The sequence below is a fragment of the Arctopsyche grandis genome, chromosome 1, assembly GCF_051622035.1.
Source record: "Arctopsyche grandis isolate Sample6627 chromosome 1, ASM5162203v2, whole genome shotgun sequence".
Lineage (NCBI taxonomy): Eukaryota > Metazoa > Arthropoda > Insecta > Trichoptera > Hydropsychidae > Arctopsyche > Arctopsyche grandis.
In genome coordinates, this window is record NC_135355.1 from 1,650,258 (window position 1) to 1,669,139 (window position 18,882).

General features: G+C 35.0%; 3 protein-coding genes across 3 annotated transcripts; 2 read left to right on the top strand and 1 right to left on the bottom strand.

The window, feature by feature from the left end:
* Positions 1 to 4,352: 4,352 nt before the first annotated feature.
* On the top strand, positions 4,353 to 14,400 carry LOC143923150 (GPN-loop GTPase 1). Its single transcript, XM_077446687.1, has 8 exons — positions 4,353 to 4,586; positions 4,718 to 4,843; positions 5,424 to 5,591; positions 5,667 to 5,863; positions 5,948 to 6,130; positions 6,207 to 6,259; positions 13,757 to 13,950; positions 14,030 to 14,400. The coding sequence occupies exons 1-8, from the start codon at positions 4,484 to 4,486 to the stop codon at positions 14,131 to 14,133; spliced, it is 1,128 nt and encodes a 375-aa protein (XP_077302813.1). The 5' UTR covers positions 4,353 to 4,483; the 3' UTR covers positions 14,134 to 14,400.
* Positions 9,815 to 12,494, top strand: LOC143909198 (uncharacterized). Its single transcript, XM_077427103.1, has 2 exons — positions 9,815 to 10,209; positions 11,908 to 12,494. The coding sequence occupies exons 1-2, from the start codon at positions 10,038 to 10,040 to the stop codon at positions 12,492 to 12,494; spliced, it is 759 nt and encodes a 252-aa protein (XP_077283229.1). The 5' UTR covers positions 9,815 to 10,037.
* Positions 14,401 to 14,491: 91 nt separating the features above from the next.
* On the bottom strand, positions 14,492 to 17,028 carry Flad2 (Flavin adenine dinucleotide synthetase 2). Its single transcript, XM_077430176.1, has 4 exons — positions 16,984 to 17,028; positions 16,554 to 16,901; positions 14,711 to 14,832; positions 14,492 to 14,636 (listed from the first exon to the last, which is right to left on the bottom strand). The coding sequence occupies exons 1-4, from the start codon at positions 17,026 to 17,028 to the stop codon at positions 14,492 to 14,494; spliced, it is 660 nt and encodes a 219-aa protein (XP_077286302.1).
* Between the last annotated feature and the right edge of the window lie 1,854 nt (positions 17,029 to 18,882).

Below are 18,882 nucleotides of genomic sequence, written 5' to 3' on the forward strand. Positions count from 1 at the left end.
GCGATCAAAGCTGGCCTGTCGAATGCTTCTATTTGATACCAGATGATGGCGAAAAGTACAACAGTGCAGATCTAAAATGAGTGAAAAATAGTTTTAAAATCAAAGTGCAAAGTTTGAAAGTATTTAATTGTAAATTTTCACTCACTTGCGGTGTCATAGTTAGTATACGATGTTGCTTTCAACGATTGCAGGTTGTAACTGAGCTTTTCTAGCACGATCGTAGTGCAAACTTGACTTTCTAGATGCATTTCTCACTTTGCGAGATGCATTTTTCTTTTTGCTCGTCGAAGAAACTAGAAGCGTTGGGCTACTTATTCTGTAGCATCTTGTACGTATGTATATATCGATGTAATAAATATAAATTTAACGAAATCAGTGTCAAATTTATGTGTATGCATCCTTATATTGGATTATTTCAAGATTTGATTCCGTTTAAAATAGAGTATCTATTTTCAAGTTGGCATATTTAACGGTATTTCAGAATGAATTGTCTAGAATTCTAAAAATTTTCCGTTACTTTCTATAACTGAAGACAGAAAACAGGAAATGGTAAATAGCAGGAATACTTTACATCATAAATATGTAGATACATAAGTATATATGTATGTATATATACATATACATATATAGTACAAACTTTATGTAACGAAAATAATTATTGTGTCCTTTTTACTTTATAATAGTAACAATAGATGAAGCTTTGTAAACACGCGAAAATTTCAACTCCAGATTTTGACTGATTCGAACTCAGAATCGATCACTGATCACGTTTTCATGATCTAGAAAAAATGTGTGTCTGTGTGTCCGTTTATTTTGGGGATTTTTTGAACATCGTCACTAAAATTCTTATTGATAACAACGTAAATTTTTAAATGGTACCTTCCCTTATATGTACATAGTAGGTGTCCCCTTTTTTTAAGTTTTTAAATTCAATTATCTCCCAAATCAAATTTCATTTTACATGTAATAGAAATTATAAATTTTATACCGTAATATTTTTACCTCAACCAGAAGTAGTACTTTTACTCTAGAGAATCGATGTTTCTAATATTTTCGTCAGAAACCTTTTAGTTTATTGAACTGAAATTTCATATCAAGAAGTTTAGGCTCAAAAACAAGTTATGTATAAAATTTGGTAAGGATACGTCAACTGAAAGTGGCAGTTTACTCTTGTTCGATTTTTCTTCCACTATTTTTTTCGACTCCTTAAACATCTGTGCTCTTCACGAAAAAATATCAAGTATAATTCTTGTATCAATGTGATTAAAATAAAAAGAAAACACTAAATTTATTAAACCAGAAGTGGGATTTTTTCCTCTTAGAAAAGTCAAAAATTTTGTGACCACGATTCTTTCCACACCCCTGAACGTATCAAGCTGAAAATTTATATTTGTATTCTTTATGTACTAACTTAGAGCTGATAAGGTTTTGGTAGGTTAAAATATTCAATTCTACTGAAAATTAGTGTATCATTATCATTTAATAATGATCAAGAGCATCAACAGCAGATACTTTGTAATGTAATGGAGTTTTTATTTTTTAAATTGAAAAAAAAACGATTTAAGAGCGGCCAAAGACTGTTTTGTTTCCCCCATTTTAATTATAGATTTCGTTAGTAAATATAATTCAGGGCTGTGGAGTCGGAGTCGCGAAGTTGTAGCATGTCAAGCGGAGTCGGACTAATAAAAAATCAACAAATTCCGACTCCTTTTTATTACTTTCTTAAATTAATAGTATTTGACGGTCTAAAGTCTATAATATTATTAAAGTAAATTTACTGATAAATTTAAATTTAATAATTTATTTATAAAAGTCATGAATTTAAATTACATTATAAATAAACGATAACACATTAAATGGCCAGTTTTCAATCAAGTATATAAATCAGTTTTCGGCCTTTCAGTTATTATTAAATGTCAGTATAAATAATAAATGGACAGTATAAAAATCTGATGTTCATTCGCCAGAACAAATAGCAATGCCTGTTGGATGGAATTGTCTATCAAGATCGTATCAATCTTGTGTTGATACTAATCAAAACGTAATACTGGCCATTCGTCAAAATAAAACTAGCCATTTAACATTAACTGACCATTTAATATAAATACTGACTTTTTATTATTTATACTTACCACTTGTACACTGAACTATGGATACTGGCCGTTTAATATATGTAGATAGTGGCCATTTAATAAAAATACTGACATTTCATATTTAAACACTGACAAAAATAGAGTGAAATCCTTACCAGTAAAATACAAGCCTAAATAAAATTGTGGAATTTCACGTATTTTGATGTATTGTGACCAAAATACATCAAAATTTTTTGCGGTCTCATACTAATTTTATTAAATTGATTTGTTTCTGTATGAAATTCATACACATACACTCTGAATGTACTTACTTCTTGTTTACACCCATTTCATTACCAATAATTGAATAAATGGGGTTACATGCCAATTTTTAGTGAATTTTTTAATTCCTTTAATTTTACATATTTTGAAAATCGGTATTATTTTTGGTTCGGTGATTATTTAGACACACGTCACTAAAATCTCGATCACGGAACATCTGGCATCCGAAAATCCCATCCATCGAGAGGTATGCCACGCGAACTATCATACTAACAAGAAAGACTGCCAGATATTACTTATTCGTGATTTTCGTGACAACGATTGTTGTGTGCACGATCACAATGTGCGAAATAATCCGTTAAGCATTATTTTTATTACTGTTACGTATACCGCTGAGTAAGTGCAGTCGGATTAGGCCGAGTAGCATCCCAGAGACTGTGTGACCGTTATAGTTGGTTTCAACGATTTTCTCCAGACTAGGTGCAAGTGGGCTAAACAATGGCCACCGAATTGGCATAGTAAGCGGCACCCGATCCCTTCTCAGAAGTGACCGATATCGTGGGACTGAGTGTCGTGGGAATACATATCCGGGTATATGCCTTAACAATGGGGAAGTAACCGGACGTCGAAGATGCCCTGAGCGACCTGTCCCTTTAAGGTCTGTTCATACTTAGCAGCACTGCACGGCTTCAGCACTGCACGACTCCGTTTCAAATATGTCATTTTATTACATTTCAATTCATATCTACCTACACGTCGCGGTCACGTCACGTTAACAGCACTTTGGCCGAGTGCAAGGCAAAATCGGCTTACTTATACATTACAGGCCATGACGACACGGCGCAATATTGCTTACGTCGTATTGTCGAGTATTAGCAATATGAATGCATACACGTGCATTCGTAACTACGCGTCAGAATACAAGTAAGCAAAAATGTTTCGGCGTTTATCGAACGAAAAATTATGTATAATAGCGCTTTTTTATTGCCTCAAGAAGGCAATAAAAAAGCACGGAGGCGTTTTGATGTGCATCCCATGTTAAAAAATAGAAAAACGGAAGGAGAGTTTTGGACACTGTATAAGGAGCTTGTGGATGATGGACAAAATTTTTTTAAATATTTCCGTATGAACCGATACCAATTTGAAACAATACTGGATAAAATAAAAACACAAATCACCAAAAAATCTACAAAATTTATGGAAGTGTGGGTCTCGGGGGAACAGGGTAGTTCCTCCCCCACGAGTTAGGGCCGAATGGTCGAACGACAGCTCCACTGCCGTAACCATGGCGACCGGTGCTGCCACCCTCTTCTATGGGGTCGCCACAGAAGCATTGTCAAAAAGTCATTGTCAGCGCCAAAACCATGTCGAAAGATTGAACAGCTGTCAACTGTCACTATCGATAATTGGTCCAAAACAGCAAAGCGGCAGACTCATGGCACGTAATTCGCGTTTATATCTCCACGATGGCGAAAAAGACGGATACGATACGTTGACGGATGTTGCTGTAAGGTATGAACAGGAAATGTCAGGTACTGCTGTAAGCCTGCCGTGGCGTAAACGTGACGGTTGATATAAATATACCCATACAAAATGTACCAAAGAATACTTTTCGTACGGCCGGATACCTGCTGAAGTCGGTACGTGCCGACTAGGTATGAACAGACCTTTATACGGAGGTACTAAGATCATATTAAGACATTCTGGACGGAGCACTGCCAGTGCGTGTATCTCCTTAATCACCAATAAATGCTGTGACACGACTTTGGCCTTTTACTTGGATCCTCCACCCACCCCTACGCAACATTACTAACAATCTTATACGTTGGCAAAAAAGTCCACCTTACTAAAATCATTCGACTTAGAGTCGGAGTCGAAGTCCAATCATAAGATGAAGTCGGAGTCGTAGTCGGTAAATTTTAAAGCAACTCCACAGCCCTGATACAATGTATCATATTTCACCTAAAATTATATTAGCAGATGGACGTACATAAATATGGTATAGACCAAATACATTTGCTTGACAGTTTGACGTTTTAGGTTATGTACATCAACATTCGCGCGTAGTTGACGTTTAGCTTCAAAACTGAGTTCAAAATTCAATTATTATTAACTTGTTTCTCAATAAAATGAGCACAATGGACGTAGACGACGTCAAAGAGGAAATAGACGAAATTGCCGCTAAAAATATAGAATCTCCACTAAAACAACCGATATGTTTGATAGTTTTAGGTAAGAGAATCGTTTCAATCCTTATAAATACAATACTAGCATAGTAGTAGTTTCGAAACAGCCATAGAAGCAATTTAAACGATATTTTCATCATTGAACATTTGAGGTTATATTACATGTAAATATTCTAGGAATGGCCGGTGCTGGAAAAACATCCTTTGTGAAAAAATTGAGTTCCTTCAAATATGACGAACACACTCCATATTTAATTAATTTAGATCCGGCCTGCCGAGACGTACCTTATCCTGCTAATATAGGTAACATACTGTTCGACACGAAAAATGGTTCAGCGATGAGATTAAACTTCAGCACACTTCCAATTAACCCTTTTAAACGAAAATAAAAAATAGTGTGGCCAGAACACTATCCCAATAAACATGTTTCAATAGAAAATAATCAATATAAAACAGTATTAACAGTGGGAAAAAATCCCAAGTGAAAATACGTACTTTTGACTTTTGATTTGAACTGGACGACTACTTGAAGAGATTTAAAAGCTGAAAAGTACTACAAATGAAAGATAAAATACCCAACTATAGATTACAATATTCATTTTGAACAGAAAATTGACATATTTTGAGACATCGACCGAACAACACCAAGATATAGAAAAATCGCGCGATTTAAAAAAAACACATATCTCCGAATCTCGAGCCAATTAACATATTTTATTACCAGATTCGTGTTCACTGGGCATAGATCTATAAAAAAAGTCATATCTCGTCTCTGAACCAAAACAAAAGTCATCATTTGTCGAACAGTGAAATCATCAAATGCACAATATAATACGAATAAAACAGCTAGTTCTGAATGTGAATGCTTAATCGTTTTCCATAGATATTAGAGATACTATAAACTATAAGGAAGTGATGAAGCAATACGGATTGGGTCCGAACGGAGGCATTGTAACATCGTTGAACTTATTCTCTACTAAATTTGCACAGGTTTTAAGTTTGATAGAAAAAGCTGGTGAAACACACAAATATTGCGTCATAGACACACCTGGTATGAATTCTATATATATATTGTATATTGTATTTATATCGGACTGTGTTAAATCTACTATTTTGTATATTACAGGTCAGATCGAAGTGTTTACATGGTCGGCATCAGGAGTTATAATAACGGAGACATTGGCATCGTCACGTCCTACGGTGATAGTTTATGTGATGGACACAGTGAGAAGTGTCGCACCCGCTACGTTCATGTCTAACATGCTCTACGCTTGTTCGATTTTATATAAGTCGAGATTGCCCTTTATAATTGTTATGAATAAAGTATGCTTTTTTTATTATACATACATATATATGAGAGTTTTCATAATGTTTTGCTTGATCTTTTGATAATGTTTTTGTTTTAAGATTGATGTCGTTGAGCATACGTACGCATTGGAGTGGATGCAGGACTTTGAAGCGTTTCAAGAAGCTCTGGAAAGTGAATCGGATTCATCGTACATAGGTAATCTATCAAGATCAATGGCACTCGCTCTTGATGAATTCTATCAGGGGTTGAAGTGTTGTGGTGTGTCGGCTCTTACCGGTCAAGTACGTATTTTCATATCATTGAAATATACATTTATTGCGGTAAAAATATTCATTGCATGTTTAATTTCAATTTTAGGGTTTGGAAGAGTTCTTTAAACTGGTCAACGAATCTGCAGAGGAATATGAAAGGTTTGTAATACTTCATTTTATGTATTTGTATGATCGAGCTTTGTTCGATAAAGAGGTGTTTAACTTTTTGCCCGCGGCAATAAATATAGCGAACTATCTCTGTACATTCTCGGGAATTTGGCAATTGAGTTTTTGGCCTTAAATACAGATTTTAATATTTACTCAAGTAACCAGATATGTTAATTAACACATAAAGTATTATTTTAAACAATAAAATACATAATATATCTCGTTGTTTTGGCTTAATTGTCAAATAATCATTCTTCATACAATTGAGACGTATCGTCGCCATTGTTCAACAGACGTGACGTCACATAAACGAGGTTTCAGTATGGTTCCACAAAACCACTAATTTTGACTGGTATATATTCATTTTAAGCAAATTGAATAGATGGCATTCAACTCTCAGTAATATATTCAACCAATTTTGAACCTTAAAACAGTTGAAATAGGCGCATATAAGGCTCAAAATCCCGTGCAAAGTTCAGAGATTCTATGGAAGACAGCCGCGCTACAGACTTGTCGCGAAAAAGTTTCCATAGAAGACGGCCGTGGGCAAACGGTTAATAAGAGTATAGGACGGGAGGTTATGTTTTGACCGTATTCTCTATATGGAAACTCGGTTAAATACAGAGGATTATTTATTTTTTGTTCAATATACAAGTCCAGAGTATTCACAGCTAAGAGGGCTAGTTAATGACTTCAGTGAAAGTGCTGGCTGGTTTATATATAATATTGTTGCGTAGGGGTGGGTGGAGGAACCAAGTAAAAGGTCGTTTCACAGCATTTATTGTTGATTAAGGAGATACACGCACTGGCAGTGCTCCGTCCAGAATGTCTTGATATCGCCGAAGTACCGCCTTATAATGGATAGGTCGTTGAGGGCATCTTCGACGTCCGGTTACTTCCCTATTGTTTAGGCATGTACCTGGATATGTATTCCCACGACACTCAGTCCCACGCTATCGGTCACATCTGAGAAGGGACCAATAGCAGCCAATTCGGTGGCCATTGTTTAGCCTACTTGTACTTAGTCTGGAGATAATCCTTGAAACCTATTATAACGGTCACACAGTCTCTGGGATGCTACTCGGTCTAATCCGATTGCATTACTCGGCGGTGTACGTAACAATATTATATATATGGTTGAGTGATGTCATCATGCTTCCGGGGTTTCCTATGGGCTCGAGGTTATTCTTTGTATAACTGCGCCTCAAGGTTGCTCGATGTGCGGTCGCGTGATGAGATCATGCTTCTGGGGTTCTTATCTTGGGCTCGCGATTGTTAATATGGAGCGAGCATAGATATATAATACATAGATGGGCCGTGACGCGTGATTTTGGTCGGAGATCTTGTCGTCACTAACTGAGGGGTGCGGGGGGTTTAACTAGCGGGGAAGTTGGGAAAAAAAAGGTTTTTTCCCTACGACCACTTTCCCGCTAGTTAAACCCCCCGCACCCCTCACTTAGTGACGACAAGATCTCCGCAATCGACCTTTCCTACTTAGATGCTAAATACCTACTGAGAGTTGGACCATGCACTGCTTTGATTGTGCATGGTCCAAAAGGGCGACCGGTTTAGAGCGTGAAGGCGTATCTATGGTATTATATATCTATGGAAGCGAGTCGAATTGTATCTTTGCCCTTGTGTGAATGAAGATATTTCAGGCAAGGTTGGCTCTGCATGCTCGTACAGGAACGCGATGATGCAATTGTATATGAAATAGATGATATCATCGAACTCGATTCAGGGTCGTATAAGTTGTACCACGTTCCTACAAGAATACTATTTATTTGCAACATATTTTATTTTTATTTATTCAATCAATCATGCACACTCGTCTACAATGTGACGAGTGTGCAGATTAAGAATTATTTAAACACTTATATATTAAACCCGACATCTATGGCCACAGAGACATCTATGGACAATATTTTGCAGCATTTTCTAATCGGCGAAAATCAAGATGCTGAATGATTCAATTTTCGCGAAAGGGTTAGGACAGGGTTGCCTATTCGTTGGAACCGTTTCAATGAAATCAGATAAATTGGAAAACTCTGATAGGAAACGATCGACCTTGGAGTCACATGTCCAAGGTCTGGCCAGGAGCATACAGGATAGAATGCGTGACCACATAATTGAAAGTATTGTATGCTAGTCATTGAGCTATGCTACTATTGTCTCGACACGTCTGGACTTCTCCGTTATTTACAATATATTGTTACATGACTTGTATCTTGCATCCTGCTCGCACACACCAGTATACTAACCTATGAAGGACGGAGCGTCGAGATCGAACGAGTGTCCCGAACCGGGGTCGAGTAAGACCCCAGTAGTTTTTAATCAAAATACAGCTTTTCTCAATACAAATGGGTTCAATATATATCTTATTAATCATTTTATACATCAACATAAAAAAGTTTTAGTCATATAGCATGTTTTTGACTGTTTTTATATTAAAAAATAACGGCAAGCATCAACACGCAAACGCGCATAGGTAAGGCCAACAGGCGACTGCATGACTCAATAGCCACGCGCCAAAAGCGACGAAAACAATAGCTTACGAAAATATAGCTGTCTCTCTCTCTCGCATTGATTCATCGATCAACGAGAATATGCAAGCGAACAGTCAAAAACATGACTTATCGCTACCGCCTTTAAATCATACTTTGAAACGTAGAAATGTATTTTTTACGATGTATCCCATTTCTAAATCATACGAAATCTATTAAAATAAATTTATTGTAGTTCATTCTAGGAATACAAGAAATATAGGGTGTATAGCTTTAAAAACCACATAATTATTACGAAAAACGTAAAAATTGGGGCACTTGCATACCCCACTTTGGTGAGGGAGGGCTAATGACTGCCCAGACTTTCAGGAATTAATTTAATTTAATCAAATATAATTTTGTATTTTTACATACCTCCTTTACGTTTAACTGACGATTACAATTCAGGAAAAAGTTTGCCTCTTATCCGATCGTTTTCATATGTACTTTGCCACATTGCTCATTTTGGTCATCAATATAAGAAAATGGAGCCTCCGCCATTACGATAGAGATAAAATATCGTATAAGAAGTATTTCAGGCCCGAAGATTTTTAATCTCGGTGACAGTTGGTAGTCATTAATTTTATACATAGATGGCGGTAGTAAAATAAAAAAATTGGTGTTTTTATTCAAAATAATAATTGTATATACAAATTATATAAGAGGTATGTTTTTAAAAAACTTTTTTTTGTTGCTTAGTGTAATCATTATTTGTTTACAATTTTATCTACAGGAAAATGACTCTTATGGCTCATTGTAATACATGTGAAATCCACTTCTTTTCGTGTGCGTATACATTTGGTGTGATATGGCCACATTCACCTGTCACTTTTTGTATGGAATCCGAATGATCGACCTTAAAGTCCATTTCTACATTTATTTGACAACCCAATGCGGTTATATTATATATTTGGGTTAAGGATAGATGTCACTATAATATTAAATGAAAATATCATTAACTTTTATAATTTATTTATTAGAAATCGTGAGTAATAGACCACGCGTCACGACAATGTCGTGCAACTCACGACTCGGTGTATTTTGTATTAGTCACTGCAATTTTGTACCTATGGCCTAGTCCATAGTGGCGATATAGTCCATATTAGACATTAGTATGCACAGCGACACTTCTGCGACTTTGTCGCAGCGACATTGTCCAGACTAGGGACTAAGCCTCAGTGTCGTCTGAGGTTCTGACAGAAGTTGACGTATTGTTTCGTTCAAGAATGTTTGACATTGAAGCTTTTATTTCTGCATTGGAAGAGAGACCGGCTTTGTACGATTTGAGCAATAAAGGATATCGCAATCGTGATATGAAAATGAAGTTATGGGAAGAAGTAGGTGAAGTTATGTATTCAAACTGGTCCAATCTGAATAATAAAGAAAAAAATGAGAAAGGTAAGCTTTGTATATATGTATATTTTCAATCGAAGTGATACTATTTAGAATATTATACATATCTATAATTGATTGTTTTTCCTTCTATTTTCAATATATGTAAATGAAAAGCGCTACAATTACAATGAAGAAACCAAAGATAGACTTCACTGTGAGGATTTTGGTGCTTTTTCTTCAGTTTTTGATGTTCAATATTAGCAAAATCACAGAAATATTTTAGTCTTTCTGTTCTGACGGTGTCTGCGTGTGATGAATCATTCCGAGTGTGAGAAAATTATCGATTCAAGATAAATTGATGATTGATTTTGTCTCCCTTCTACACGTAGTTCTCCAGAAAGTATAATACACAGACGAATAGTTCATTGATGCAGTGTTTACCAGACATCGAATTTTTTTTTATAGTTGAGTTAAAAAACTTGTGTAGGAATTTAAAAAGTAGTAAACCGGCACATTTGGGCGTCCCGAGAGGTTTGTTCGGGACACTGCACTTAAAACTGGTGGCAATCCCGATTAATCGGGACGCCTGACAACCCTAGCTATGATGTACATATTTCAATTACTAGGTTGATTAACATTAATCATATTGCCATCATTTTTTCTTACAAAATTGTGTACCTATAAAATGCACGCTGCCCTCTCAATTTCCGTAAACAAATCAGGCTGTAAATGTATTGCACTATGAAAAACTGTCCATTTATTAGCAACTATATACCGAAGGCACACTCAACGAAACGTCTAGCTCTTGTCAATCTGTAATTAAATATTCTCTTCTTCACATTTGAGTTTTTTCTGGAGTATCTTCTTAACCCTTTGCCCGCGGCAATAAATATAGCTAACAAGCCCTGTACGCTGCACCTTTTTGCGAATTTGGCAATCGAGTTTTCGACCTTAAATACAGATTTTAATATTTACTCAAGTAACCAGATATGTTAATTAACACATAAGGTATTATTTTAAACAATAAAATATATAATATATCTCGTAGTTTTGGCTTAATTGTCAAATAATCATTCTACATACAATTGAGACGTATCGTCGCCATTGTTCAACAGACGTGACGTCACATAAACGAGGTTTCAGTATGGTTCCACAAAACCACTAATTTTGACTGGTATATATTCATTTTAAGCAAATTGAATAGATGGCATTCAACTCTCAGTAATATATTCAACCAATTTTGAACCTTAAAACAGTTGAAATAGGCGCATATAAGGCTCAAAATCCCGTGCAAAGTTCGGAAATTCTATGGAAGACAGCCGTGCTACAAACTTTATATTTGTGTGGTATATCAGAATATTAAATGAGTTTTGTTGTATTCTCGTAAATAGTGATGAATCTTTGATTGAATATATTGGTAACTACACATTTTCATGGCTAGCAATACAATAGAAAAAAACTTTTTATAATTGTAATATAAAGACCGCTTTTCGTAGGTTTTACTATTCTTATGTGTTTCCCATCCAATGCAGTTGGGAAAATTACTGTCTTGAAAGAAGTTTTCAGCTATATTTCTTCAGTAGGTTCACTCATTTACCATTTTATCGCAAATAGCACAGCACGTCTCGTTCACAATTTCAGAAATGGTTGAAACGCCAACTCGATATTCAAATGCCAGAGATCTAACCGAATTTCCTGTAGCTAAGAACCTGAAAAAAAAGTATTTATTTGCTTTATTAATTATTTTGATAATTGTTTTAGGAAAATTTATGATGTCAAAGTGGAAATCTTTGAAGGATTGCTTCAACAGGGAACTTAGAGAGCAAAAAAAACACAAAAGCGGAGATTCAGCCAAAAATAGAAAGCAATATGAATATTTCGAGAGACTTTTATTTCTATTGCCAAACACCGAAAAACGGGAAAGACCGAGCAAAATTTCAGAACCGCAGAGTGTGAATGAAAATAGAAATACACATGGTACTAAACGAAAAAATAGCTTTGAGGAAAACTTATTAACTATTTTAAAGAATAAGAAAACCAACGCAGACGAAGATGATTGTGACCGTTTGTTTTTGTTGTCGTTTTTAAGTGACATGAAAAGGTTGCCAATTCGGTCAAAACATGCAGTCAAATTACAATTCTTGCAAGCTATGAACCAAGCGACACTTGGTTTGGAGATTGCACATCAAGGATATAATTTTAGCCAGTTTGTAGGAGCTGGATCAGGGCATCCGGCGCCTACAAACTCAAATCGTGACTATACGACTCGGAATGACGTTTCCAGCCCAAATTCCACGACGACAGACTCGGATGTGTGCGACATGTACGCAATTGCAGATTACATATAATTGAAAACATTTTCTTTGTGTCCAATTGGTTTTTATTATTTTTTTTACAATATGTTCAATCAATAAGTCGGATGCTTTGACGGTCATACGATAATAGTTAAAAAACTTGTCTTCATGTCGCCGTAAACTCACATATAATGTGTGAAACTGACCATTAGAAGATCTGTTTCTATTTATTGGATGAACAGAGTACTTTTTCTGTTTTCTTTCTGAACCCTCCCTCACCGAAGTGGGGTATACTATGATTTAAAGGGGTTTGGTGCAAACGATCGACAAGCGCCAGATAGACTAAACCACAGATTAACTGGATGGCTGCTTTAAACGCAATTCTCAACTTCACGAATGATAGATTGCACATCAGATGACGAGTAACCTTTCGATGTGCACAGATGTAACTATTAAAATTGAGTCGGATCTTTCTGGCGAGTTTAATAAGGCAAAATTCGGAACTACAGTATCAGAAGCACAGAACGTATACAGGGTAGGTGTATGTCGGGACTTTGGGTAGATTTCGCTTAGTGTAAGTGCGAGTAGTGCGCACGCATAAGGTACACGTGTCGTTAATCTGTGGTTCAGTCTGCCTGGCGCTTGTCGATCGTTTGCACCGCATCGGATTTAAAGGCGGTAGCGATAAGTCATGTTTTTGACTGTTCGTTTGCATATTCTTGTTGATCGATGAATCAATGCGAGAGAAAGGGACGGCTATATTATCGTAAGCTATTGTTTTCAGCGCTTTTGGCGCGTGGCTATTGAGTCATGCAGTCGCCTGTTGGCCTTACCTATGTGCGTTTGCGTGTTGATGCTTGTCGTTATTTTTTAATACAAAAACAGTCAAAAACATGCTATACGACCAAAACCTTTTTTTATGTTGATGTATAAAATGATTAATAAGTTATATATTGAACCCATTTGTATTGAGAAAAGCTGTATTTTGATTTAAAAATACTCGGGACACTCGTTCGATCTCGACGCTCTGTCCTAAAAAGGTTAAATATATCTTACAATAAGCAATGTTGTAAGATATTTATATTTATGGATAATTTTAATGATTTTATAACGACATTGTCGGGACTATGGATTAGGTCTTACATATACAAGATGAGTTTGTTTAATATGTAGCTACATATTTCGTATTAGGAAGCCCTATGGAATGTTTTTGAAATTAAAGATGTCTTAACGAGTCCATTTTTTACTCCCGTCACATGTTCTATCTACTTGAATCCAATTTGTATTATACATAAAGTTAATATTTTTATCTACAGGGATTATAAAGTTGAATGGGAGAAACGCAGAACTGAAAAGAGTGATGTGACAAATAAAGACGATTCGAGTAGTTCTAAAGAGGCTTTGGTTGCGGCTGTGACCGAAGGTCGAGAGTTGAGCGATATTTATTTGAGGCATCCAGGAAATGAGAGTTCAGACGATGACGAAGGCACAGAAGTCAATAAAATTCCAGGTAAGTTATTTTAATACGCGACATTTGTTTTGTATCAATTTATATTTATGTGTATTAATTCGTTTTGTTATAATGATAGATGATTCCCAAGAAGACGTAGACGCATTCCGTGCGTTTTTAAAGAAGCACATTAAACCCGAAGACAGAATTGATACCGAACATAAACTGCCAGATAGTACTTGAATACATTTTATTTTGTAAAGTTCATTTTTTAAAATAATAAATATTTTTTTTTAATAAAAGTTTAATTTTACAGTCTTTCATACTTGTTATAATAAAAATAAGTAACATGTGTTTATACATATAATATCTACGAGTCCTTTTCATTCGAATTGATTTCATCAATTATAAGAACGACTGAATTTATAACAAAACACCACCATTTTAAGTAAAAATTTGGAATGATTTTCCATTTATATATATATAATAAAGATTTGTAAACCTTCCCGCAATCAGTCAATTTTTAATTGATCTAATTTTTGTGACTAAACTAAATACAAAATCTCCATATTGAATTTCAACTATTTTTTATATACTAAAATCATTTTATATCTCGTCCATTTCTTTCTAACGAACCGTCTTTCAAATAATACGCCGGCTTAAACGTTATCGTGTCAGACGAAGAATCCACGACTCTCAACGCAGGATTGGGTATTGTATTTGTCGTACTACCGAGAGAAGTATACCTGAAAATAAAAAAAAAACACGTTTAAAACATTTAATTTATATATAATATATAAAGAAAAAACTTTCAACATACCCTAAATCGTACAGTTTGCAATAAGGCACCTGTTTGTCTATCAAATAACTCCAAACTTCTCGATAAGACCAATTCAATATTGGACTGACTCGCATTATTTGAGGCCAACTGGGATCAGTCATCTAAACATTACACATTGTTATTTTTAAAATTTGATCATAATAAATTTGATTAATTTTCGTAATTCTGACAATTTAGGATTAACCCTTTGCCCGCGGCAATAAATATAGCGAACAAGCACTGTACGCGGCACCTTTTTCGCGAATTTGGCAATTGAGTTTTCGACCTTAAATACAGATTTTAATATTTACTCAAGTAACCAGATATGTTAATTAACACATAAAGTATTATTTTAAACAATAAAATACATAATATATCTCGTAGTATTGGCTTAATTGTCAAATAATCATTCTTCATACAATTGAGACGTATCGTCGCCATTGTTCAACAGACGTGACGTCACATAAACGAGGTTTCAGTATGGTTCCACAAAACCACTAATTTTGACTGGTATATATTCATTTAAAGCAAATTGAATAGATGGCATTCAACCCTCAGTAATATATTGGTCAATTGTAATTTATTAAACTGGTCAATTGTCGTTTCTCACTATACGCTGATGATTTAAAGCTCTATTTGAGTGTCGATTCTGAACGTTCTTGTGAGCTTTTACAAGATGATCTTAATGCTCTTCATGATTGGTCGTTAACCAACTGTTTGCCTCTTAATGTCTCCAAGTGCAAGGTTATGTGTTACTCCAGATCCAGATCTACCCCCGATCGTACCTTTCCATATCTTGTTGGTAAATTTTTATTGAACTGGATCGATTCAACTGTTGATCTTGGGGTTGCATTCCAGAGTGAACTAAATTTCTCAGTTCATATCGACTCGCTTGGGTTTGTCTTTCGTAATTCTACACTACCATAATCCCGCTGTTTTGAGATTACTGTACAATGCTCTATTTAGGAGTGTCTTGGAATACGCCTCTATGATCTGGAGTCCTTACACTAAGTCTCTATCTGTGAAGCTTGAACTTGTCCAAAGACGATTTCTCAGACTGCTTTATAAGGAGCAATATGGGATTTACCCAGACTTATTTCCTTCAAAATTCGTCATGGGTATGGTCGGCTACAGTTCTCTTGACCACAGGAGGAGTGTTGCCCTCATCAAGTTCTTGTTTTCCATATTTAGAGGCTGTATCTCCTGTCCGTCTATCCTGGCTGAGTTGGGCCTTCATGCTCCAGAGAGTGTGATATGGACCCGCCATCGTCCCCTTTTTCACACTCCTTTGGCTAGAACTGTGGCATTTAGTTATTCTCCCATTCCTCGCGGCCTCCGTTTCTTAAATTCACTGGATGGTGCCATTGACATTTGTCACGTCTCTCTTCATTCTCTGCACCACTTCCTAAGTTATGGAGGTCGCGACCATTTAGAAAGGTTGAGTTAGTGTTTTTAATTATGATTTCATGTTTTATTTAGTTATCTTTTCCTTATTTAATTCGTATATTTGTTTATTTAACTTGTATTTTTTCCTTTTGTACTTCTTAATCTTTTTAGCACACTCGTCGCTTTGGAGCAATCTGTTAGCCGAGTGTGATTGATTAATTGATTTTGTAAAATAAAATAAAATATTCAACCAATTTTGAACCTTAAAACAGTTGAAATGGGCGCATATAAGGCTCAAAATCCCGTGCAAAGTTAAGAAATTCTATGGAAGACAACCGCGCTACAGACTTGTCGCGCAAAGCTTCCATAGAAGACGGCCGCGGGCAAACGGTTAAACAGCAAACGATATATTGTCATTTGTCAGCTAAAACATTAATAAAAAAAATTACACACATACATGAAAGAAATTAAGGTGTTCGCTGTGAGGATCTGATCTTCGAGTTCCCATTAGGCACGCTTTGATGTCTTCGTTTACTTTTAATGTATTTTCCAGGGCTAGCTTAATATTGCCGGGTACAACTGTTAAATTTATACCGTATTGGTCTTTAATGTTGAATATGAAATCTTCGAGTTCGGCAAACGGATTGTCCGGTTGGATATAAACTACAGACAGTGACTTTAAATCTCGCTTCGATGCGGATAACGTGTTTACAATTATGTCCAGAAGCACCGTACAGTCTTTGCCACCGTTGAAAGCTACGAATATTTCGTTTAAATCGTATCTAGTAAAGCACTCGTCTATAATCTGCAAGTGTTTAAAAATTGCAATTAATAAAAATATAATCTTTGGGCTGATTGAATATTTGACACAAAAACAATTGACTTACTTTAACAGATTCTGAAAATACTTTTGAATAATCGGCATGCTCCATGATTTATTATTTAATACTGTTTCAGACTATTTTCGGCAAATATGTTATGTGGAATTATATTGTTTATCTGAAAATAAATAAAATTTAATGTGTAAATATATAATTTTGTAATGTTTTTTTATAAAGACCGTTTATGAATATGTTTTTATGACTTATATAATAAGCAGACTTCGGCGGCCGACGATGCCACCATAAAATAACAATATGTATATATCTTCATAACCCTACAAAGCAAGAGAGTAGTCATAGTCGTAAAGAAAATAGTAGTATTTAAGAGGAACAGAGACTCGAAGCGTTCGTAGTCTGAGCTGTTTAAGTTGTAGATGTGGACAAATAAAGGTTGTATTCAATACTATTACAGTTGTAATCATTAATAATCATAATCGAAACAACTGTCTGATTGTATTTTTTACGACTTGGTTGGTCTGTGTTGCCACTCTTAGGCATGCATCAGTCTTACGAACGCACCAATGGTGCCAAAATTGTAGAACTATCAAACTGGTTCACAACTCGCTACAAATTATTACAATGAGTTATTATTACTACGTTAATGCTGTACAAAATTAAAAAAAGATAAACATGATAAGTACACTGTCTTGCATACCTCCTATTCATCCCGCTCAAAATTTTCGTCATTTTGAACATTTAATACTGAAAAAAAAACAAATCTGTCGATTTCCTGTTCAAAATGAATATTGGAATCTATAGTCGGATATTTTATCTTTCATTTGTAGTACTTTTCAGCTTTCAAATCTCTCTAAGAAGTCGTCCAGTTCAAATCAAAAGTCAAAAGTACGTATTTTCACTTGGGATTTTTTCCCACTGTTAATACTATTTTATATTGAATTTTTTCTATTGAAACATGTTTATTGGGATAGTGTTCTGGCCACACTATTTTTTGTTTTCGTTTAAAAGGGCTAAATTGGAAAGTGTGCTGAATTTTAAATCGGTAAAATTGCGAGCTAAAAGCTGGTACTAGTATTTACTCGTATTTACACGAATCTAAATTGAATTAATAGGGATAATATATTAAATTGTCTTTATATAAGAATTAAATTAAATTCCACTTAAAAAAATTATATTTTGACTATTCTAACAAAAATTCTATTGATAACTAGGTTACCCCGATAAAATAAACGAATAGTCGAAATATGTATGATTTTTCTAAGTGGAATTTTATTTAATTCTCATATAAAGACAATTTAATATATTATCCCTATTAATTCAATTCAGATTCGTGTAAATACTAGTACGAGCTTTTAGTTCGCAATTTTACCGATTTAAAATTCAGCACACTTCCAATTAACCGTTTTAAACGAAAACAAAAAATAGTGTGGCCAGAACACTATCCCAATAAACATGTTTCAATAGAAAATACTCAATATAAAATAGTATTAACAGTGGGAAAAAATCCCAAGTGAAAATACGTACTTTTGACTTTTGATTTAAACTGGACGACTACTTAGAGAGATTTGAAAGTTGAAAAGTACTATAAATGAAAGATAAAATACCCGACTATATATTCCAAAATTTATTTTGAACAGGAAATGGACAGATTTTGAGACATCGACCGAACAACACCAAGATATAGAAAAATCGCGCGATTTTAAAAAGTACATATATCTCCGAATCTCAAACCAATCAACATTTTGTATTACCAGATTTGTGTTCACTGTGCATAGATCTATAAGAAAAGTCATATCTCGGCTCTGAACCAAAAAAAAATCGTCATTTGTCGAATAGTGTAATTACCGATGGCGAAATTTTGACGATTTACCGGTAAATCAGTAATGCAATCCCTAATATACAGACATTATACGAATACAGGATGCGTAACCGAACGTCAGAGGCCGA

Coding starts and splice junctions, on each gene's coding strand:
- LOC143923150 (XM_077446687.1), top strand. CDS start 4,484: ATGAGCACAATGGACGTAGACGACGTCAAAGAGGAAATAGACGAAATT. Junction 4,844..5,423: donor ACCTTATCCTGCTAATATAG/GTAACATACTGT, acceptor CGTTTTCCATAG/ATATTAGAGATACTATAAAC. Junction 5,592..5,666: donor TTGCGTCATAGACACACCTG/GTATGAATTCTA, acceptor TGTATATTACAG/GTCAGATCGAAGTGTTTACA.
- LOC143909198 (XM_077427103.1), top strand. CDS start 10,038: ATGTTTGACATTGAAGCTTTTATTTCTGCATTGGAAGAGAGACCGGCT. Junction 10,210..11,907: donor TAAAGAAAAAAATGAGAAAG/GTAAGCTTTGTA, acceptor TAATTGTTTTAG/GAAAATTTATGATGTCAAAG.
- Flad2 (XM_077430176.1), bottom strand. CDS start 17,028: ATGGAGCATGCCGATTATTCAAAAGTATTTTCAGAATCTGTTAAA. Junction 16,902..16,983: donor TATTTTCAGAATCTGTTAAA/GTAAGTCAATTG, acceptor AAACACTTGCAG/ATTATAGACGAGTGCTTTAC. Junction 14,833..16,553: donor AACACCTTAATTTCTTTCAT/GTATGTGTGTAA, acceptor TGTAATGTTTAG/ATGACTGATCCCAGTTGGCC.